General features: G+C 42.4%; 1 protein-coding gene across 1 annotated transcript in view; it reads left to right on the top strand.

Annotated features, from left to right (window-relative positions):
• Positions 1-24,478, top strand: part of LOC122810270 (WW domain-containing oxidoreductase-like) — a 481,533-nt gene that overhangs the window by 414,785 nt on the left and 42,270 nt on the right. Inside the window, exon 5 of the mRNA XM_044081805.1 lies at positions 16,230-16,336. Coding sequence (XP_043937740.1) covers positions 16,230-16,336 — 107 coding nt within the window. The remainder of the gene's footprint in view (positions 1-16,229; positions 16,337-24,478) is intronic.

Below are 24,478 nucleotides of genomic sequence, written 5' to 3'. Positions count from 1 at the left end.
CTGTTCCGGGCTCCCATCCCTCTTCGGGCAGTCCGGCCTTCCAGGCTATGGAGAGGGCACTTGTCTCTGCTGGAAAAACCTCCCTATCAGAGTCCTTGCCCCCTCTGTGCTGCAGCTGTCACAAGCCACAACTGCTGGACTCCGGGCACAAGGGCCTCAGGTTTCTCTCCCTCAGGAGATCCCCTCCTCGCAATCTTCCCCAGAGCTCCCCACTGAGGAAGTCCCTTGCAAGGCTTTGTGAAAGAGAAAGCACATGGACTCCATTGAGTAGTCTCTGACCGAAGATACAGACTTTGATGACAGGGAAGGGTCCCCACGGTCACCCTCTGATGAGGTGTCCTTTGGTGACATCCTCGAGATCCTAAGACAGAGGGGTGACTGAAAGTCCTGCAACCCTTTCTCAGAGGAATTCGTATTCCTGCAGGCCTTTCGTGCCTGACCCCGTACATCCTGGGTTACCCCACCGGCTGATGAGCTTGTCCAACTCATCATCCAGCGTGCATGGAAGGCTCCTGACACCTTGGAAGCTATACATCAGAGGCTTGACAAGATTTTATCTCCCCTTGCTGAACATCCTCATTGGTCCAAAGGTCTTCCTGTAGATGCCATGGTGGTGGCAGCTGCAACCAAAAAAGACTTGGCAGAAGAGAGCCAGACTGTCCATCTGCCCAACAAGGTGTCCCAGGCGATAGACAGACTCTGGAAGCGTGTGTTTGCTTCATTGACCTTCGCTGTAATGTCCTTGAACTACTTGGCACACTTTACGAGGCTCCAGAGGGACCTTATCAACCAACTCTCTGAAACCTTGGCAGGAGCTGTTTCTGATGAGGTGCACGACAACTTAACTTCTCAGATAGCGACCCTGGAATCGATATCCAATTCATCCATGCACCTCATTTCACACGCAATGGAAGGTGCAGCAGGCGCAGGCATAGTCACGAGACATCATGCCTGGATGCGAGTTTGCAGACTCCTTTAAGGCTACCTTTATGACCACCCCTATTGAGGCCGCTTCATTGTTTGGCCCTAAGGTTAAAGATACGTTGGCAAGGTGCGAACAAGATGGTAAGACTCTGTCTGCCATTGGTGTCCGACACTCCACCCCTGAACGATTCTAGTCCAGAAATCAGAGGAGCGGGAAGATGTGGCACAGAAAATCACAGGGCTCTTTCTGTGACGCATGTGCCGAGTTCTCCCCTTGGGGCAGAGGGGGAAACTCTAATGGAAGACGCCCCTTTCGGGGCAGGGGTGGTCCGCGAAACTGGGGTTCTACAGATTCTTTTTCTGGGTAACCCTACAAACGCTCCGGATGCTTTGCCCGACTGCTCACCTCTGGAAGTGGTCAGGGGTAGTTTTTCCTTGTACCCCACTGCCTGGCGAATCATAACCACTGATTCTTGGGTACAGTGAATAATATCCAGAGGCTACTGCATTCCCTTCCATCTCTGTCCCACTTCACCCAGAGACTTACCTGACGTCCCACCCTGTCAAAGGGAAGCAGCAGCACATGAAATCCGAAAGCTGCTACAAAAAAAGTCATCCAAACAGCCCCCCAGACCAGATAGAATCCATTTCTTACGAAGGTTCTTTTTAGTGCCAAAAAAGACAGGGGACTGGAGACTGATTCTGGATCTCAGCACACTAAACAAATTTGTAAAAACAGAGAAGTTCTGGATGGTCACGGGTCAGTCTATCCTTTCTGTTCTGGAAGAAGACAATTGGATGTGCTCTGTAGATATTCAAGATGCGTATTACCATATAAAACTGTGCAAGCGCTCAAGAAGATACCTCTGCTTCTGCATAGGGGCCAGTCACTACCAATTTTGAGCACTGCCGTTCGGTCTCTCTACAGCCCCAGAGTGTTCATCAAATGCATGGCAGTGGTTATCGCTCACCTGTGACTTCAAGGATTCCAGGCATTTTCGTACCTAGACGACTGTCTCCTTACCACCCCCACCAAGCGTCTACTGGAAGATGCCCTAGACTACACTCTTCTCACAGCTCAACACCTAGGAATCACTATAAACTGTGAGAAGTCCAACACGACCCTTGCACGGTCTTTAGAATTCATCGGAGTTCTGTTGGACACAAGGAATTGCACAGCATCTCTTCCAGATCACAGACTTCAAAGAATAAGACAACAGGTTCAGCCGCTAATATGTCACCTCAAATCTCTGTTCGGTCCATCCTCAAATCCTTGGGGTCGATGGCAGCCTAGATCACCATTGTTCCTCTGGCCAAGTTGCACATGAGACTTCTTAAGTGGCTACTTCTCACTCAGTGGTACCCTCTACAACATCCTTTGTCTTTTCAGATAAGTGTAACTCAGAGATGCAAGCAAGATTTGCTCTGGTGGATGTCTCAGAATCCTCAACAATGGTCTTGCCCCTTCAGCCCCCATCAGCCAAAAGCCATGGTGACCACGGATGCCACCCTGATGGGGTTGGGGGGGCTATGTCAGGGAAACTCGGTCCAAGGCACCTGATCGAAGACAGGGGCTCATTTGCATATCAGTGTCCTGGAACTGAGGGCGGTGCTATTAGCATTGCAAGCATTCCACTTGATCTTTCCGTCAGGGACTATTGCAATCCAATCAGACAAAATGTCAGTAGTCTGGTACATCAGCAAGCAAGGGGGCATCAGTTCTTACCTGTTATGCCAAGAGGCCTTGAGAATATGGCAATGGGCGATAGCTTCCAACTGCTTTCTAATTGCAACGCACATTCCCAGGAGCTCCAACGTGATAACAGACAAATTGAGCAGGTACATTCTATAACCTCATGAGTGGTTCCTCAATCCTGTGGTAGCGGCAACAATTTTCAACTGCTGGGGCCAGCCTTGCTGCAATCTATTTGCCTCCCCAATCAACTACAAGTGCAGCAACTACTTTGCCCTGATCCCCTCTTGGGGACAGTCACTGAGAGACGCTCTAGTCCATGCTTGGCCCTCGGGTCTGCTTTATGCTTATCCTCTTCTACCCCTCATCTCCCAATTGTTGAAGAAAGCACGGCACTTGAAGAGCAAAGTGATCCTCATTGCTCCATATTGGCCTCAACAAGTTTGGTTCCACTTCCTCTGGTCTCACCTGCTAGATTGACCATAGATTCTCAGTCCAACTCCGATGTCGATCTCCCATCTGCAGGATCTGGCTCACCCCAATCTAACATACCTGAAGCTGACATTTTGTTTTTTCCACTACCAATGATTGCCAGGCAGGATAATCTCTCCTCCCCTGTGCGCAATATTTTTATTGCATCTCATAAATCGTCCACCAGTCTAATCTATCTCAGCAAATGGAAAAGGTTTACATTATGGGCAGCAAACAAACAATTAGACCCCTTGTCAGTCCCAGTTTTGGTGGTATTAGATTACTTATCAGATCTTTTTCAATCTAGGGTATCAGCCTCTACTATTCATGTTCCTTTAGCTGCCATTTCTAATTTCCACATTGGCTTTCAGGGCTCTTCACTCATGTCACACAGACTCTGTAAGACTTTCTTGAAGGGTGTTTTTCACCTAAAACCTCCCGTTAGAGAACCAGTACAACCTTGGGATTTGGCCTTGGTTCTACAAGCCTAACAGCTCCCCCCTTTGAACTTGCGTCTTCATGTGAGTTTAAAGTAACTCTCTTGGAAAACTTTTTCTGGTCGCAATCACATCAGCCAGACGTCTGTCAGAACTTCAAGCCTTATGCATCAAACGTCCCTACCTTATTTTCCATAAGGATGGAGTCTCACTGAGAACTAATTCTTCCTTTTTATCGATAGTGGTGTCAGAGCGGTCTATCAACCAGTCTGTTGACCTCCTAGTATTTTTTCCTAATTATTCTAACAAGGGAGAATATTGCCTGCACTCCATAGATGTTAACAGGCAAATCTGTTTTTATTTGGACAGAACAAAATCTACCCGTAAATCAGACAAACTATTTCTGGCCTTTTCTGGACCCAAGACTAGGTCGTCCTGTCTCTAAAGTTACATTGGCGTCATGGTTGAGAAATTGCATTACCTTCATCTACAACAAGAACATCACAACCTTGGCTCACAAAGTGAAAGTCCATTCTACAAGGTCTATGGCAACTTCAGCAGCTTTCCATGCTAGGGCTTCCCTCAATGACATTTGCTCAGCTGCGACTTGGGCTAAACCCCATACTTTTATCCTTCATTACAAATTGGATTTTGTCTTCAGAGGAAGAGCTTCTTTTGGTTCCATGGTGCTCAGGAATGTCCTTCCATGAGGGCCGCCCAGGGATACAGGTAGCTGGGGACTCTGTCCCATCAGTAAGGAATGAACGAAGATTAACAACATCAGATAAAGACGTTATGTCTTACCATAACGTTCCATCTGTGTTATTGATCTTCGTTCATTCATTACTCCCCACCCTCCGTCTCCCTTCAGAGTTTCCTGGTGGATTTCATATGCTCCTTTTCCATTATTGTAGGTCTGTTAGGATCAGAGGTAGCCTCTACTTTTGTCTGTCAACTTGTAAACTCAATCTGAGGTAACAGGGAGCAGACCATTGTGGGTAGGATCTTGGCTTTAGAGTTTTTGACTGACACAAGCTTGGTATAAGGCTGGCTCGGTTCTGAGGACTGAACCGATAACCCATCAGTAATGAATGAACGAAGATCAACAACACAGATGGAACGTTATGTTAAGACATAACTTCTTTTTATAGCATGCAAAGAAAACCACACACCACAAAAATAGTTCTATTAAGAAAAAACGTTTTATTTACTTACAGTTAACTTTCTCCTCTCTCTTCCCCTCTCAAAAGCATTTTCCAAACATTAATGACACAAAGTAGGGCATATACTTTAGAGTCCCCCACAAGGCCAACAAATTCTGAAAAGTCCAATAGTTTGAGATTTTCTTGTTCTTCCATATTTCACAAATATAATTATTGCATTGTTATCCCACATTAAGTTACTGGTTTTTATCACTGTTCATCTCCAGCTCCCAAATCCTGTCTCTGCTTCATTTCCAACGTACTCTAGATTCTTCTAGTTAGCTCTCCTGTTCCCTTCCTTCTCTCCAGCATTTTCCATTGAAACAGTGGAAAAGGTTTCACAGGTACAGTCTCTCTGTGGTCTTTATTACCAGAAGAACAAGAAGCAGGAACACCTTCTGCTTCGCAGCTCACTTTTTGTTGGACAAACTTTTGTGTTTCCTCTTAGCATGTACTTCATCAGAAATGATTCTGTCCCTCCAGGGAAGAATACCTTAAAGACAACTGGCTACACCAGTTTGAATCTCACACCTTCATCTTGACATTCCCTGAATAGTGGAATGAATTTACTCCTCTTCTGCCTGGTCTACATTGAGTAATCATTCTTCACAAACACTCTGCTGTCACCCACTTTTAGTATTTTGTCCTACCACAGTTTTGTCAGAATCAACTCCTTCTGTGCTGGTAGGATTGCATCTTTAGTGTTAAAGGTCTAGGTTGCTTTCTCATAGCCAGGTTTGTAGCATACACATGATGTGCCCTTTCAACTAACAACTCTTGCTGTGGAATACCAGTCCAGTTGTTTATTTGTGCTTTCATAAAGTTAATGTAGTCTGTTCCAGCTTCTCTGGTATAGTTGAAAATCTCAGGTTTTCCCTACTTGCTCTGTCCTCTAATTTTCACAATCAGAGAGTTACAGTTAAGTTGTTAATGTGCAGCCATCTTGGAAGCTCAAGGAAATGATTATTTTGAGCTGAGACATGGGATCTGAGTTGTCTAGATATAATAAGGTCTTATTAAATTTAATTCTCTTGGCTGCCTAAAAGGCAATTACTAGAAAATGGAAATTAGAGTCTGAACCAACTGCATTTGAATTGAATATTGTAAAAGAAGTGGAAGAGGGGTCTTAAGTAAAGGGACACTACAAATTACATAGAAAGAAATGGAAATGTTGGGAACACCATATGTAGAATAACGTTCAGGAGAAGGAGTTATATTTAAGAGAAGACAGGAATTCAGCAACTTATGTAATGTTGGACTGATGATAGATGCAAAAAAGTAAAGAAAGGGTTGTATAATTTATGTAAATGGAAAAAAATGTTAATGTTTTTTCTTCTCTGTTAATGTATGTTCCCTTGTGTCTTAAGTGATAACTTACGGGTGTTTAAGGAAAAGAAAATCATCAGCTGGATAGCAAATTGACTGACACAACTCACATTACAGTAGGATATATCTGCTATAGCTGCAGAGATGTCACAGGCGGTGTTTTACAGGGCTAAGTCTTCAGTCCCCTCTTATGTGGAATTCAGTTCTAAGATAAGAAATCGGGCATCCAAGATCTCTAGCTAACCAGGTTTGCAGATGTTTATATGTTAGAGATGGGCTCACCCTAAATGCCGAGAAGTGCAGTATGGTTACCTTTACTAAAGCCCTTACGACTCCTCTTATGACATCACTGATACATCCCTCAATGCAATCTTTATTGTTAGATACCTGAGTTCCTACTTTGTGCTGTTGTGACCTCAATGTCTCAGTTGTGATTAGGAAGTCTTGACTTGCCTAGCCTATTTGTCAAGGTTATCTTATCTTAATTAAGGGATGCCCTTGTCCCTCTATATTCCTCCCTTATGAGACCCATCATCAAATAAATGCCCCTTTTAGAATACATATATGTAACCTATGTAAATTGTAAGACCTCCAAAGACTCCTAAGTAAACAGAAAATCTCCAGTTTAAACCACTTAAACTATCCTAGCAGTTTAAAATTTCTCTCCCTCTGCTCCACCTCATACTGGTTGACAGGTGACCTTTTTTAGCATTCCACAGTATGAAGGATCATTTGCCTTTTTTAACCGCCTGCTGTATCATAAAACAGTCTAATAAGGACCTAGTCCAAAGACTTAAACTTTCATTGTAAGAGCAACATGACTTGCCAGCATGATAAATTTCTTACCAAGTGCTTTCCCCAGCTTTGGAATATACTGCCTCTGTGTATCAAGGAAGGTGCTTTCCTGACTACCTTCAAAGCCCTTATAAAGGATTGCATGGGTCACAATTTTATGCCTAGCATTAGTTCAAATGATCTTCTGTCCAGAGAGGACTAAGCTACACACTACAAGGGTAGTGTGGCTACGTTTTTCAATAAATCTCTTCAGTTGTGAGCTTAGTACTAGTCTATGAACCTTTAAGACAGCTAATTCAACCAATGAATGGAATTGAGATTCACCTATTTTTCCAGACATTGTGCTGACATAGGGTATCACAGAAGTAGATCTGTTTACCAGATACTTTAGCAAACAACTCCTGACAATTTGTTCACTTATTTGAGATGGTTTTGGAGAGTGTACGCCTTGTCTCTATTTCCTCTGATTCAGAAGATAATGTTGAAAGAGAGATGAGCCAAGGCCAGGTCTTGTGTTATTAGCCTTTTATTGTTGAAAGAACCATAGTTTTCTCTGTCAATGAACTTGGTCACTTCTCCTCCATGACCATGTCTCTACACAAGACATAACACAACAACAAGGCAAAGTCTTGCATCCCTATTTCAAGACATTGATCCTTTGCCCTTGAAGGATAAACTTTCTTAATTTCTAACAATGATTCCTTCTCTTCGTCTGAGTCCTAACCATCTTAAAGAAAGCCAGAAATGTGTGTGTGTATGTATATATATACATATATATATATATATATATATATATATGTATAAAATCTTGTATATAGAAGTGGAAAATGGGTTTATTTTGGAATTTAGCCAGAGCACAGGATACCTCTTCCATGAAATGAACAAATAACCTTCCCTTTCCCTAAGTGATCCAGAATAATTGAATTATTAACATTTTTTACTAGAGATACAAAATAAACAGTCAGACTTGGCCTTTTCATCCATCAAGGTGTATGTTTCTGCAAATGTTCTTCGTGTTTCACTGTTGAAGTCATCATCTGCGGGTTATCCCTGCTGAGGTAGCCCTCGGTCGACCTGAATACCAGAGTCAATGTTTTTATGTGCCAGCTGTTGTCGCCTGTAGTCTGACGTTAGGTCGTCAGTGCTATAAAGCAAGGCAGCCGACGTCATTACATCAGTCTTTCTTGTCGTGGAGCCTGTAGCAGAAGCAGTTCACACGAGTGCCGGTCAATCGCTACCAGAAGTTGAATTTCAACAGAAAATGTCTAAAGCTAAGTACCCCATTGGGGACCCTTTTTTCTTTCTCTAACCGATGTCCGAAAAAGTTAACAATTGTCTCACCTGTGGAAAGCAGACCCCACACCAAGACTTTCATTTTCACTGCATCACTTTTTTAGGCCCAGACCACGACGTCCCTCGTTGCCAGTTCTGTGCCTTCTGTAATGTGAGAACCATTCGCCGTAGAGCTCTTTTTGTAGACAATTATTTTTGTGTTACATCTTCGAATTCCGATATGGCTTCTGTCAGCCAACAATCTGTCAACATTCCGAAAAAACGTAGAGATAAAGATAGAGACAGGCCACAGAAGGCTAAGTCTTTCGACAACACTACCGCTAAGCAAGTCGTCAGTTCACTGGAATTCAGTGAGGCGCTTTCGCAGCCCCTGATGCCCAACTCACTTTCAACGCAGGCCTCTGCTGAGGCCCTTTCGAAGTCTGGTATGCGGCAGAAATCCACTTTGTCTTCCGAGACTTTGGCTGTCTCTGCCTCGGTTGGGTCTGGAGCCGCAACACAGGCACTGGCTTCCGAGGAGGCCTTTTGCACTACTGATTCTAGACAAAAACTGAGATCTTCGCATCCAACTTCCGCTTCTCAGAGACCGACGGATTCTTTCAGGCTTAGAAGCCAGGCCACTCCTAGGAAATCTGCTTCTAGCTACCATCATGCTACTGCTCTCCCACCCTAAGCTCAAATGCTTAAAATGGCGGAGGATCTAATCTCCCTTATCAGAGGTATTTAGGCCCCCACTCGAAAAAGGAAAAGGCATCCTTCTCCAGAAATTGTGGCAGACCAAGAGTCTGTGGAATCTGATTATTCTGCTTTTGAAGAGGTACAACATCCCTTAACTGTTTATGAGGATTCACATACAGAGGAATCCATCCCTTCTGCCTCCCCTCCAGAGGACCTCTCCTTTGGGGAAACCCTTCACTCCCTCAGGGAACATTTTCAGTGGGAGTCTCAAGACTTCCCACAGTCAAAGAAACAGCTTAGAGAGTTTCTGGACCTGCCCTAGCACGGACCCCTGGCCGTCCCACCTATTTTGGATGTGGTGGATGATGTTTTCCATGAATCCAGCTTAGCTCTTGATGCCATGCCTCCTCCTGCTCCAACAAAACCTGACAGGTACTACCGAGTACCTGATTCTCACAAATACCTGTACAGGAATTCTGCTGCAGACCCTGAGGTCATTACACCAGGACCTAAAGGAGCTAAGACTAGTTCTGCCAAGAATCCTCTTCCTTCTGATAAAGACTCCAGAGCTCTGGACAGATGGGGTAAAAAAGTATGCACCTCTGCAGCCTTAGCTATCAGAGCACTCATTTGTCAGTTTCATATGTTAAAATGTCAATAACACACTTTGGAACAATTAAAACAGAAGACTGCTACCTCTCCTGACTGTGCCAACTCAAAAGAGCTTGCAGAATTACTATACTCTGCTTGTCAAGTGGCCAAGCACTCATTACAATGTGGATATGATGCCCTAGAAGCCTCTAGCAGGGCAGCAGTGACATGATCTGTTATTAGAAGACATACATGGCTGAAGGAACAAACTCTCCCTGATCATGTCAAGTCTAAACTTATTGATGCACCCCTAGGTAAGGAATGCCTATTTGGGGAAAAAGCAGAAGAGGTGCTTAAAAACATGGAAGACAAAGCAAAATCTATGCAAACAGTAAAAGATTTCTTTCAAGTTCAATCTTTCATATTCAACAGGAACTTTCCCTCTAAGCACTGGGCCTTCCCTGCATCTAGCAGACAGGGCCAAGGTAAGCCCCGCAGGGACAGGCCATCCAGGCCCCTATCCCAGGGGCAGCAAAGAAGCAAACAGTGGACCACTTCCATCTCTAAGGCAGGGAGTTCTAAGCCAGGCTTCTATGGCAAGCACTCACAATGACTCTCCTTCCCCCCTCTGCCGTTCTTTCTCTCATCAAAAACTAGGAGGAAGTCTCACCCTCTTCAAGGACAATTGGGTCTCTATAATCAAGGACCAATGGGTCTTAAAAATCATTTCTCAAGGATACAGATTCTCCTTCCGTGAACTCCCTATTCCAAGAGGGTACCCAGACCTCTCCCTAAACCAGTGGGCAGAGGCATTGACATAAGTCCAAACTCTAATATCCCAGGGGGCAGTAGAACCTGCCCCTCCAGATCAAACAGGAAACGTTTTTTACTCCAGACTATTCCTTGTTCCCAGAAAAGAGGGCACTTGGAGCCCCATCCTGGATCTATCCAAACTGAAAAGCTCCTTGGTGGTCCCCAGATTCAAAATGCTAACCTTGCAGCAGCTCCTGCCTATGCTCACACAAAATGCCTGGCTTGTGACACTAGACCTAAAAGATGCCTACCTCCACATCCCCATCAGGGAATCGTGCAGAAAATTCCTGCGCTTCAGAGCAGGCTATCAACACTTTCAGTTCTCTGCACTGCCCTTTGGCTTATCTATTGCTCCCAGAGGATTCACCAATTGCTTGGCCCCGGCTATAGCATTCTGCAGACAGAGAAATATACAGATTTACCCTTACCTGGATGACCGCCTCATTCAGGTGGACTGCCAAGAAAAGTTGCTTGAGGACCTTCTCTTTGTCAAATCACCCCTAACTTCCCTAGGTTTCACCATCAACGAGAAAAAATCAAAGCAAAACCTCACCAGAAAAATTGTTTTCCTAGGAGCTGTGCTATACACAGCAAGCCAAATGGCCTTCCTATCCCCAGAAAAGCCGAGCTTCCTGCCTCTACTTCACCCAGCTGGCTTCCAGAAGTCACCTCACTGCAAGGAAGTTCCTGCAAGCCCTGGGATACATGGCATCTTGCATCCTTCTCATCCCTCTCACCAGGCTTCACATGAGAAAACTTTAGTGTTACTTAAAGAACCTTTGGTGTCAGCATTCTCAGTCCCTAGAGACCACTCTCCCTCTGATCCTTTGTGTAAGAGCCGAATTCCTCTGGTGGGCAGAGGCCTGTGCCATGAACAAGGGTCTTCCCTTCATCCTCCACCCTTCCGGCCAGGCCATCACCACCGACGCCTCAGACATTGCTTGGGGCGCTCACCTAGCAGGCAGGTGTACCGAGAGCCTTTGGAATGCCCAACAACTTCACTTGCACATCAACTAGAAAGAAATGATGGCAATGCAAAAGGCTCTGACTTCCTTCCAACCCCATCTCAGGCCATAGGTCCTCCTTATAAAAACAGACAAAACCACAGTAATGTGGCACATCAACAAGCAGGGGGAAACCCAATCTTACCCACTGTGCAGGTTAGCCATGAGTCTCTGGCTTACAGCTTCCTCCATAGGGCTACACCAAATTGCCCAATACTTACCAGGGATCAACAACACACTGGCGGACCACATAAGCAGAAACTTACTGGATCCCCACGAATGGCAGCTCCACAGAGAAATCTTTCTGCAAATCACCCAGGAGTGGGGGACCCTAGAAGTGGACCTCTTTGCTTTGCACCTCAACCACCAGCTGCACAAGTTCTGTACCAGGGAGTATCACCTCCTAGCATGGAAGGTGGATGCCTTGACCTTTCCCTGGAGCTCTCTCTTTGTGTACACATACCCTCCTCTGCCCCTTATTCCCAAGGTTCTGATCAAAATAAGAGAGGAGAGACCAAATGCCATCCTCATTGCTTTAGATTGGCCCAGACAGCATTGGTACCCTTCATTATGCAGTCTGACCTTACAGCCCCCAAAGCTGCTTCCCCTGATGTCAGACCTTTTGATCCAGGAGAGGGGGAAGGTACTGCGCCCAGACCTACAGGCTCTCATACTTTCAGCATGGCTTATACACTAAAAACTAACAAGGAGTCCCTGTTAAGCATACAGGTCCTGGACATCATCACAGAGGCCAGAAGTCCCAGCACAAAAAAATCATATGCAGGAAAATGGAAAAGATTCTCCTCCTGAAAACAAGCAAAAGGGGCCAGTACCTCCCAACCTTCCATCCCTCTCATCCTGGATTACCTAGCAGAGTTCCTCAATAGTGGCCTCTCTTTCTCCTCTATTAAAATCCATGCCTCAGCCATCTCTGCCCATTATGATTCAGACCCACTCCTCTTCTCTCATCCTTTGATTAAGCAATTCCTCAGAGGGGCTTCTAATATCAGGCCTCCCAGAAGGCCTCAGACCCCAACCTTGGACCTGAATTATGTGTTAGAGAAACTAACCTTAACTCCTTTCGAACTTGCCGCTTCAACAGAATTGAAACACCTCTCTTGGAAGACTGCCTTCCTACTAGCTATCACCTCAGCCAGAAAGGTCTCGGAACTTCAAGCTCTCATGGTTGTCGAGCCCTTCATAATTTTCCATGTAGACAGAGTCTTCTGAGGACTAACACCTCCTTTATGCTCAAGGTGGCATCTGATGTGACCCTTAACCAGGAGATACACCTTCCCACCTTCTTTCCCAACCCTCAAAACAAGGGGCAACGAATTCTACATTCAGTAGACAAGCACAGACAACTCAGATACTATCTGGACCGTACTAAGCCATTCAGAAAAACAGACCATATACTTGTAAGCTGTGCCCCATGGGCAGAGGGGAAGCCCATCTCCAAACAAACCATTTCCAAATGGATTTTACACTGTGTCCATTTTTGCTACAGACTACATGGGAAACCCATCCCTAAGTCTATCTGTACCCACTCCACTAGGGCAACCTCCACTTCCAATGCCTTCCTCAGAGGAGTAACTACCAGGGACATCTTGGAAGTGGCCACCTGGACCTCTGTCCATACCTTTACAAAGCATTACCACCTACCTCCCTTTTCTAAGTCTAGGGCAGGGTTTGCCTCTGCAATTCTGCAGGGCCTCCAGACCCATACCTAGGACTCAACCTATCCTTCCACCCTTTTCCTCAGCTTTGGGAATCCTCCCACAGGTGATGTCTGCAACAGTGAAACACGAAGAGTATAGTACAGTTGTGTACACTTACCATAAATGTAGATGTTTGAGTGTATTCACTGTTGCAGTCTTGGTTTCCCTCCCTTCATCCTCCATTTAACATCTTCCCCTAGGGGGACACAAGCTTCCCAAGGTGGCTTTTAGGCACCAGGACCACTTCTCACTTTTCCCTTGTGCTTCTGATGGGTTAGGGCAAGAAAAACTAATGTAATGACGTCAGCTGCCTTGCTTTGTAGCACTGATGACCTGACATCAGACTACAGGCGATGGCAGGCGGCGCACAAAAACATTGACTCTGGTGTTCGGGCCGGCCGAGGGCTACCACAGCAGGGATAACCCACAGGTGATGGCTACAGCAGTAAATACACTCGAACATCTACATTTATGGTAAGTGTACACAACTGTACTTTTTGGCTTGTGTTTCAGCTTATCCACTTAACAAGATATCCCTTAGGTTGCATTCTTTTTCAACCGTGTCCTCTTAAGACCATAGTGCCCTTTCCCCATGCAGCTGCAGTTTATTTACCGTATCTCCTTTTGAAGCAACAGTCACAACAGATATGTATTCTCTCTGCTGGGGAGTTACCTCAGACGAAGAATGTCAGAGTTACAGGATTTCTTATATAAACCACCTTACATTGTTCATAGTGAAAAGTTATTTATAACTAATATCCTTTGCTCAAAAATTGTTTCAACAATTGCTGTGAATCAGTCATTTGAATTACCAGTCTTTTATTCAAACTCTCAGAATCGCAAGCATGTTTTGCTTGTATTAGATATGCATTGATAGTTTGAGTACTATTCCAGGAGGACCTATGAGCGCAGGGAAATCCATTAATTTGTAGTTTACTTTCCAAAGAAAAGAATGTCATCCTATCATAAACTGTTTAAGAGAACTGTATTGCCTTTTATTGTGGTAAGAGCAGTAAACCATTGCAAGGTACATTACTCTAGGCAACAGCAGCTTCAGTAGCTTACTTAAATGTTTCTGCATAAAATGTAGTAGAATCTTCCACATGGATGAGACTACATGTTTGCCATTACAAATTGGAAATGTGTTATACAAGACATAATTTGGCACAGCTGTGCTACAGAGGATACCGTAACTGTCTCCTGGCAAAGAACTACTTGAGAATTTGTCCTGAGTGTATGATTTACTCTTTACACTGACTGTCCTCGAAGAAGTCATTATACTTGTGGAAGATACCTTAATCGATCTTTGAGGAATGATCATTGTAAGAATAAAGCTACCTTTTCTCTTTCCAGTGGAGTTTTTCATAAGTTGGTTTCAAGTGTTTCTTTTCTGATTTTTTTGCAAGTTTCAAGTTCGATTCATTATGATAATTTGCCCTTACTAGAGAAAGTAAGTAAATCCAAGTGCTACAATTTATTGTAATAGTGCCTTCTCCTAGAAGATTTACTTTTATACTAAATAACTTGCCTTTCTTCACACAGGAGAGATGTGGACTTGTCACCAGTATCCTCTGGCCCTCTCCAACTCAGGATGTTGACCAGTTCTAGGCTGCTAGCATCACAAAGCTGGTACTCTCCATATGTGCTAGTAGGCTGGACATGGGTTTCTCTTCTGAACACCATCTGTCCCTTTCTGTACAGCAGCTGTCACTCTGGGCAATATAACTGGTTATTGTGTCCCTAGAACTGTTCATGATTTGCTTCTGATTTCTTGCAGCTTAATTATTTCATTATTATCTTTCTGTATTCATTTTTTTCTGGGTAAATATTCAGTTATAGTCCAGATATGTTCATCCCACATCCCAAAGACATGCTTTAGGTGGATTGGACACTCTTAAATTGGCCCTAGGTGTGAGTGTTTCCGTGTGTGTGCCTTCTGTGGAAGGTTGGGCGCCGGGCTGGCAACTCGACACCATAAAACTCTACTGCCAGTCGTTCAGCGGACTGTTGTTTCGCTGTGGTGACCCCTAACTGTGAAAAGCCGAAAGACGAAGTCTAGATATGTAAAAATAAAAACAAATTTTAGGCATAAAATCATACAAGAAGTGTAACAATTCTGAATAAAAACAATGGTAACATCAGTACTTTAACTGCATTAAGATAACGTATCCATTTCAACTTCATTAGTGTGACAGGGACAGTTCTTGTAGATTAGGGTTGAGACTTCACTGCATTTTTCAATATTTTCTTTTACCTGCCTAGCATGGCTGATAAGGTCTTAAAGCTTTGATTGTGAGAGTCTATTGCATTTTTCGTTTTCTTTTACTCTCTTATGTTTTCTTAATACTGAGTTGGTTTCTTCATAGTAATTTGGCTGTTGTGTTTGTAATCAAATACAATTCAAAGTCTATCATCCATGTAAGCATAAAATCAATTAAGTAATTAAGATCTTATAAACCCAATCATTTGATAATTTATTTTGCTTACAGAATGTCATGGATAATTGTAATTAGTGGGATGGCCATAGCCAGTATAGCTATGGTGCCAAATATCCAGAGTGGTGGCTATAACCTTACTTACAAGCCATTTTTAAAAGATAGAAAAACATTTAATTTGTAGGAATTTATCATTCAGAATGGATGGAGTTATGTATTTGTACTGTGCAGTCTTGCAACTCTATCAAGAAAAAAAGTCAAAACCTACATTAATCTTTGTTAGTGTGTCTCTCCATTCATCGGGTGTGTCAGATTCCTGTGGCAACCCTTTAACTCTGTGGACAGTGTTAGTTGTTAACTTGCCAAGTAGGAAATTGAAGTAGTTTGCCAAGTGTACACTCATAAACCTGCAGACAGTTTAGAGTCACCAGCTCATGTACTGCTTGTCTTTGGAATGTGGGAGGAAACCAAAGTATCTGGAAAAAAACCCACACGAACCCAGTGAGGGCATACAAAATGCTTACCCAATCTACTGTATTAAAATGCTGTCATTAGAGCAAGTCTTACTATACTGCATCCCTGAATCATCGAGTCAATTTTTGCAACAGTATTACACAATGTGTGTGAAGAGTTACAGTGATAGTTAATGTTTCAGATATATATTTATATTCACAAACTTCTTACATTATTTGTGTGTGAGAGAGTTTTTGCTTAGCTGAACTGTAGGAATTTTGAAAAAGCACAGTATATTACCTAATGAATATTGTTTTACCAGGCATATCATCCTGTATTTTCTAACCATTTAAATTAAGTAAACAGCAGAATTCTGGTTTCTCATTTTTGTTTCAGGATTTGAAGCTGCCAAGTCTTTAGCACTGCATGGAGCCCAAGTGGTACTGGCCTGTAGAAATTGCACCCGAGCCAGTGATGCTGTAAAGCAGATTTTGGATGAGTGGGTGAGGAAGAAGTATTTAATAAATATCAGATCAACTGTTTCCCATAGACTGTGAAAAAAATCTTTTCATATATTTCTGCTATTAATTTGTGATTAAGAAATTAAAGTTCCTGATTTGGGAAGACCCTAAAACATTTATATTTATACTAATATAGATTAACACAAAACATTGCATGTTGTATTTATTCTGACATATTCATTTTTTTGCTTAGGTTGATATTTTTCACTTTCCCATAAACTGTGCTGATAAGTGGTCTTGTAGTGAACTGTTTCCACTCAAAAGTGACTGTGCAGCTCAAGCTACAAGTTTACATCCTAGAATTAATTCAAAGTTGTGTTCTTTTTTTCTGCTGCTGTAGAGAATCTATGTGATGTTATGGAATTTTCTGTATTAAAGAAACAAGCCAGATGGTTTAATGCAGAAAGGTATATTTAGCTTTTGGAAATGTCCATCATACTGATTATTTCTGTTATTTAGGCATCGTTAAGGTGATGTCAGGAAGTGTAAATTTTGTTAGATACCCTGATATCACATAGTCTTGAGTTATAAAATATTTTATACTCTGCCTACAGTCATTGATGTTTATGGAACTCTTTTGAAAATATATCATTGTCTCTGTCTTACAAGATGAATTCAAGTTGTAATATCTTTGGTTATATAATCACAGTATATTAACATGCATACAGAACTATCCATTTCTCACTCATACATAACTCCATGCTTCTGGTTTGCATGCTGCTGTATACTAAACTGTTCCATAAGGTGCCTTTTATGTTAAAACATTTTTTGTTCTTTAAAAATATCAATTGAACACAGTGCTGCAGAGCTGCCAAAGCTGAAAAAGTCACAAATTCCAAGCACAAATGTGTTTAACTCTGTCTATGAAAGACCAGTTCATGAAATCCATACACAAGGAAATGTTCGAACACAGGTTTATTCAACAATGGTAAGCGCTTTCACTTAGGAGCTTCATCAGACCAAACACATACAATACTAAAAGGCACATATATAAAGGGATACTAATCCAATTAAGATGCATTAAAGATATATACATGCAATGCTAGAAGGATGTATATGTACATATAAATGTAAAACAATTTAAAACCAAAATACATGTTAAAACAAGTAAAACATCTGACTTATAAAAATCTATCTATAAATACACCACGGTTAGTATCCCTTTATATATGTGCCTTTTAGTATTGTATGTGTTTGGTCTGATGACGCTCCTAAGTGAAAGAGCTTACCATTGTTGAATAAACCTGTGTTCGAACGTTTCCTTGTGTATGGATTCCATGAACTGGATTTTATGAACTGGTCTTTCACAGACAGAGTTAAACACATTTGTGCTTGGAATTTGTGACTTTTTCAGCTTTGGCAGCTCTGCAGCACTGTGTTCGATTGATATTTTTATTGAATTTGAGATTGGTGTTACGGAGCTCTTATCCCTAGGTTTGCCAGCAATTGAGGTATTTCTTATTTTTTCTTCTTTGGCAGGCAGTTAAGTTGTGGTGTATCTGCTGTAAAGTAGCAGAGAATAGGTAGGTGCTATTTTGTAGTCAGGAAGATATCCATTTAGGATGTTTGATGGCATTTGAGTGGTTATTGTCAAACACCTAGTAATGGCACTGAATGATTAACTCCAGATACTTTGTATAAAGATGCAGGGAATTATTTAGAGGAAAGGACAGATATTGTAAAATTGGAGTTGTCTTTGATTCTGGCAACGTGTTGCTAAAAGATTACTGTTGGTTCAAGTTTGTACATTCTAATTTCTGAACATGTTTAGTGCTACTTTAATGCTTAATGTAAATGTATCAAACTTTAAGCCTCATGAAGATCTTCAAGGAGGTTGTAACTAATTTGAGTAGGGTCATAAACCCTTCTTCCCACCCAGTCATTCACCATTTTTTAAAGGCTAAATAGCTGTTAGTCCTCCTGATACTCAGACGTAATGTATTCAACAATCTTCCTGCCTACCATAAAATAAAGCAATTTTCAATGACAACCTAATGAGTGGGATATCAGCTATAACATAATTATTCCTAGAGTCAAAATTGTGTTGTCTAAACTCGATACCCAGTGTTGCAGCCAAAGTCTCTTTATTAAGATATTTATACATAAGAAACCAGTGACCTATAAACAGGCTATAACGTATTGAAAATGGAAATAACTATTCATTATTTTACATAACTCAAATGTTTTATCGTATGGATCTGTCTTGTAAAATACCTTTGAATCTTACTATTCATTATTTTAGATAACTCAAATTTTTTATCGTATGGATCTGTCTTGTAAAATACCTTTGAATCCTTTTAATCTTTTTTATCTATTTAGAATTACTGAAGCAGGCTGAATGGACAAAATTTGGTTTTTGGTCCCACCACTATTTTATAAACTGGAATACAAACTCTCTTTTATGTGCTTGTAATGCAGTGTAACGTATCCCTGATAATAACATAATACTTGATATTAATTAATGAAACAGCATCAACAATAAGATGCTTATCAATTGTTATTCCCAGGTCTCTGATTTTTGTTTTTACTAGATGACATTGCTCTTTCAAGTGCATATGTGTATTCTTGGTTATTCACATCAAAATGAAGAGCTTCAGATTTTTTTTGCATTAAATCCCATCTGATTATGTGCATACCAAAGATTACACAAATCCATATATTCCTGTAGTTTCACCTGGATATTTATGTTGGCAACATTACTCCTAATCTTTGTCATTTGTGAATTTATTGACCTTGACATTATTCTTTAAAGGAAATGTGGATTTAAATAATGCAAACAGTATAAGTCCAAGGAACAAAGCCTGAGGAGCCCCAACATTAACAGACCTGACATCTGAAAGAGACTCACCAATTTTTATCCTACAGGTTTTTCCATGTTACCAGTTAACTGTATATCTTGTAATATATCCATTAACACTTGTAGTATGAAGAGTACTTACAATCACTGCTGCAGTAGCCCCTCCCTCCCTTTTTTTTTGATAATGTCAGGGTAGATATGTGAAAGAAAAAAAAAAAAAACAGCTGATGCCCATAAACAAGGACCTTGGATCGCTATAAACTGAAAGCTCAAGACACATAAGCGATAGAAGTGTTATTGTGAGGGAGGAATGATTAAAGAAACTCATTTAGTATGGATGACAGTAGTAGCATAGTGATTACCAACTGCTACTTCATACCACTTGCTTCTTCTGTTTGGTTCTTGAGTGGTGCATCTTCTTTGTGGTGTCTGCATATTCTCCCTGTATCTAGGTGAGTTTTTGCTGGGTGATGAGTTTCTTCATACATACCAAAGGTGTGTTGTAGGTAAATTGGCAGTCCTCTGAATTTTTCCATCAAAGTGCATGCTGACTTTGTGTGTGTGGCTATTGGTTGGAGCCCCATTCAAATTGAATGTCTGTGTCTTGTGCCTATTGAAAGTCAGATCTGACTTTTCTGTGACCCTCATTTAGATCAAGTGCATAAAAGGAGAATAAGTGAATAGACAGTAGAAGTGACTTTGCTTTCTTTAGGAGTCTAAAAGAGAGTTAGTGTTAATAACATCTTAACAGTCGAGTCTGAATGAAACTGTGTCTGTTTTAGGTAAACAGGTTGACAGTATTCTAGGAATGTTGTGAATCAAGAAAAGTAAACAGGACATCCTAATAAGATTTTAACTTAAGGCAGCTGATCAGCTCTCTATTACTTGTTTAACTGATGTTTGAACAAATATAAAGTGGTAGAAACATGGAAGGAGTTCCAGTCTGTAAGAAGAAGGGGCCCTGCATATTCTTGGAACACAGAAAGTGTTGAAAATTGTAAATAATTAGATAAGAGTAATTATGTAGGCTGTTTAGCATAGGTGTAATACAGACAGCCTATCAAATCTGTAGTCATTTATTTTTCTAGATTCAGTCTTAAGGATGGTTGATGAAAAGCTGTAGAGAGACATCATTTTATAGACCTTAGTTACGCCTCTAATTGAGTAAAACATCATATTTGTGTCTGTTATTAGAGGTGAGCATAAGAGCGAGATTTCAAGCTTGAGTTAAGAATTGACCTATGGATAGTTTATGTGGATAACTGTGGGTTAAGTTGTATGTGCTGAATAAAGGTATATAACTGGGGACTGAGTTTGACACAGATGGTATAATTGTTTGCCTTTCGGCTTTTTCCCGGTAAGGGGCTGCCACAGCGAAACTCCGGTCCGCTAATGATTGGCAGTAGATTTTTTACGAAATGCCGAGGTGCCAGCTCGATGCCCAACCTTCAACAAAGGCACACCCATTTACGCACGCATGTCTTTCGAATGCTACCCAACTGCTGGGAAGACATGCAGACTCCACACAGAAGGCACACAAGCCAAGCCAAGAATCAAACGGGAGAACCTCTTGCTGTGAGGTAACAACGCTACCGCCATACCACCGCGAAGAGATGGTATAATAATCTTTAAAAAAGATGTAGTCTGCAGAAGTGCAAATGACCCAAGAAATTGGAGAACAAGTAGATATTGTAAAATTTCCTTGAGTTTAGGTAAATATCTATATTTTTTGTTTAGTTTTATTTTATTTTAATTTATTTATGCATTTATTTGTTGACTGGAAGCACTGATCTGGGTCAGCCATTATTCAGGCTCAAAACAGGATTTACAACCAGATTATAGGAAAAAAAGATACAAGGTAATCTAAGAAGTCGGTTACACAGTAATTTTCATTAAGAAACCTTTGATACAATCAAAGATACAAAAACAAATGGGATTAGTCAGTACAACATTATCAAACGTTGCTGAACGTCTTACAGTAGGAGTACATAGACTAGTAGTGCTGACACATTTAACAAAAGGTTAGGTGGATAGTACTGCATGATGAGTATTTACTACACTATGAACTCTTTTAATGGAATACTGTTGTGTACTGCATAATATTCTACAAAACAAGAGAAAACAAGAAGGGTACATCTTACATTGAGATATATGAATATTAGGAAGAGGGTGGTAGTGGGGGAATGATTTACGGATTTATCAAGTGAGAAGGAAAATTGTAGCTGGGGAGAGTTTAGGAGGCGAGGAAACTGAAATTCGTATGAAGAAAGTTTAAGGCAAGTGAATCATGTCTAAAAGATGTGGGTGGAGGAGATCGGCAGAAAGGGAAGCTGTAAGAAGAGCAGTGGCAGTAAATTTGTTAGAACTTTATTTATTGTCTGGAGTACTCCAGGCATGGTAGGATGAAGTAATGGAAGGGAAAAAATAGTAAATTAGGCCAGATGACAGCAAAAAATCTAATATGTAATGGCACTACTACCTTAAAGGAGTTCAGTGTAGTAACGCCTTGACACATGCATATTTAAGTTTGCAGTTGAACAGTATATTCCAGTTTGAACAGTATATTCCAGTTTCAGTGGGTTGGGAGGGTGGCCTAATGGTTAAGGTGTTTGCCTTACAAACACAAGGTGCAGGGTTTGAGTCTCACAAGGGATAATTGGCTAGGCTTACAATGTCTTGCAAGGGCAATTAGCTTAGTACTGACCTATGAACCTATGATAAACATAATAAGCATCTATGTGCTAAGATGAACATATCAGTTCCAGCAGATCGCAGTTAGAACATGTATCATTAGTAACTGTCCTAATTGTGTTGGTCTCAAGACAGTTTTATAATAATTGCCCTCTGCAAACAGATGTCTAGTAAACAAAGTTGGCAGAATTCAGAAACATCAGAAAAAAGCATAGCATTCAAGTTTTCAGCATTTTAACCTAGACTGATTGAGTTAGGTTTGTACTTTGTCGTACAGAAGAGTTAGATGAGATCTTATACTGACTTAAGAGATCCCTCCTTATTTGATTGCTTGGGGCTTGTTTTGGGCAACACAGTATTGGCTTTAAGAAGTTTAGAGTGAAACTTGGAAGATAGAATAAGACCACAGGTGGAACAAATCGGTTTGTTGAGCAAGTTGATGTCCTCTTGTATCACTGTTGCAGTATTCTTACATAAGAGATCTCTTGCTAAGTATAGTTCAACGTCTGGCCAGTATACCAAAGCCTTTAGATTTTATAGGTGCAGTATGTCACATGTATGCCGTCTGCATAAGGTATAGTGCAAAAAGGTGATGTACGTATGCAAATACTTAGAAGAACTTTGCAGCCAGTCTGAATGCCATTGTCAAATATCGGTCTGAATGCCTTTCTGCTGTGCTGGTTACCAAGCTGTCTTCAGTTAAGTGCCCCATTGAGGTTTCTTCTCTACCTTTTTGCTTTATTGTGTATTGTACTTGTGTTCATGTCATCCAAGAAGGAAAAATGTCAGTGTGGGAAGCAGATTCCCCATAAAGGCCGTCATGACCAGTGTCTCTCTTGCTTAGGCCTTTCCCACGATCATACGCAGTGCTCCATCTGTCAAGCAGTTGCCCCTAAGACCCTTAGTAGTCATTTATCTTCCTTATCCACATACCTTGAGAACAAGTGACTTAAGATGTTGACCCAGGGTGCTGTGGCAGAATCCTCCTATTCTAAGTATCAGCTGTGTGCCAAAAAGGACAAAATGGCTAGACCTGATCCGGTTGCTGTCCAGGCTCTCCTGGATGTCTCTGTATAAGCTAATGAAAGCCCTGAAAGACTGTCTAGTGCTTGCCTCATATTCCTCTGCCATGACAGTGGCCGACATGGATCCGAATTCTCACACATCATCAGAAGCTTTTCCAACATCTGATCTGAAGTAGGATTGTTCATTTGTCAGCAACCTGTGGGTTACGGATCCGAGCCGGCAACTTGTTTCAAGCTAATGGATCCGAGCTCCTAGCTCCTCCCTTCACCCATAATCCCCTGCTAACCCTCCATGACCTCAGATCTAGTTTGCCGTGCTTGTGATGGCTGGATCCTTTTTCTTGAGCTCCAGATAAGTGATAAAAAAGTTTACAATTTTCGTCAGAAAATTCTTTTTTAGTTTAAATTAACATTTGTAAAGTGTGTCTGAGTTAGGTTCCCTATTTTTATTTAATCAATACCCTCCCTTCGCTGGTCGCTAGTGTGTGAGTGTTTGTTGTGTGTCTTTTGGGGCCTGTGTGTGTGTGTAGTTGTTTTTCTTTCTTTTTAAAAAAAAAAAAAAAAGGGAATGGCTGAGGCCCCAAAAGCCATATTTTCTAAATGTACCGAGTGTGGCCATAAGCTCTCCCCGGCTGATGGCCACACTCGGTGCGTTCGGTGCCTTGGGGTTGAACACCTCACCTCGGGCTGTACTATCTGTGCAGCGTTCAACCCCAGGGCACTGAAAGAATGGAGGTCGAAGCTGGTCCTGGCAGGACTTCTACCCCCGGATTCAGCTTCGGCCTCCCCTACCTCTGCTACTCCCATGGCTCCATCACGGCCTGTGGTGGTTGCCACTCCTACCCCCCTGCCTCCGACTGGGACTCAAACTCCCGCTAAAGTGTCGGAGGACAGGGAGGCCAGGAGGGAGAAATGGAGGGAGAAGCACCACAAGCGGCGGGCCGAGACCTCCGTTTCGGCCCCGCCAGCTAAGCGGGCTTCTCCCTCCATTGCTTTTAGGTCTCCTCCTCCTCGGCTCCGATCCCCTTCTTTCTCCCCAGGGCCCGAGGAGGAGGAGACCCGATCTCCGTCGAGGTCATTGAGGCGGCATTCCAGGCCTGCCTCGGTGGCCTCTTCGAGATCAACTTTCAGTTTATCAGATGCAGACTTGGACCGGATGATGCGAAGGTTCATCCAGGCCCAGCTGCAGATGGGAGTGCTCTTGCCTCCCCCCCCTCAGGGGGGGAGCTCGACACCTTTTTTCCACCCAATTGCTCCTTTTCCGACCCGCTACCCGGGTTCGGAGCGCTCGGAGCCGAGCAGCCTTGGAGCCGGGGGTGGGTCGGCGCCGACAGTACTTGGTACTTCGGATCCGACCCTACCCTCGAGTCTGTCGGATCCGACCTCTCGGAGCCGTGGTCCGAGCTTCGGATCCGGGGGATTCAGTGTGCCTTCGGCTCCGTCCAGGTCGGAGCACACTGGTCCCTCGGATCTGACGGTCTCGGCGCTGGCTCCGATCCCTTCATCGGATCCGAGTGGGAGCCGACTTTCAGATCCATTGGAGGGTGGCTCTCCCTCGGCATTCGATGTTGTGGAGAGGGCTCTGTTGAGAGCATCCGGACCCCCGGTCCT

Source organism: Protopterus annectens, chromosome 8.part1 (genome assembly GCF_019279795.1).
Source record: "Protopterus annectens isolate FY-2018-M chromosome 8.part1, PAN1.0, whole genome shotgun sequence".
Classification (NCBI taxonomy): domain Eukaryota; kingdom Metazoa; phylum Chordata; order Ceratodontiformes; family Protopteridae; genus Protopterus; species Protopterus annectens.
This window is presented reverse-complemented; position numbering and strand designations above follow the sequence as displayed.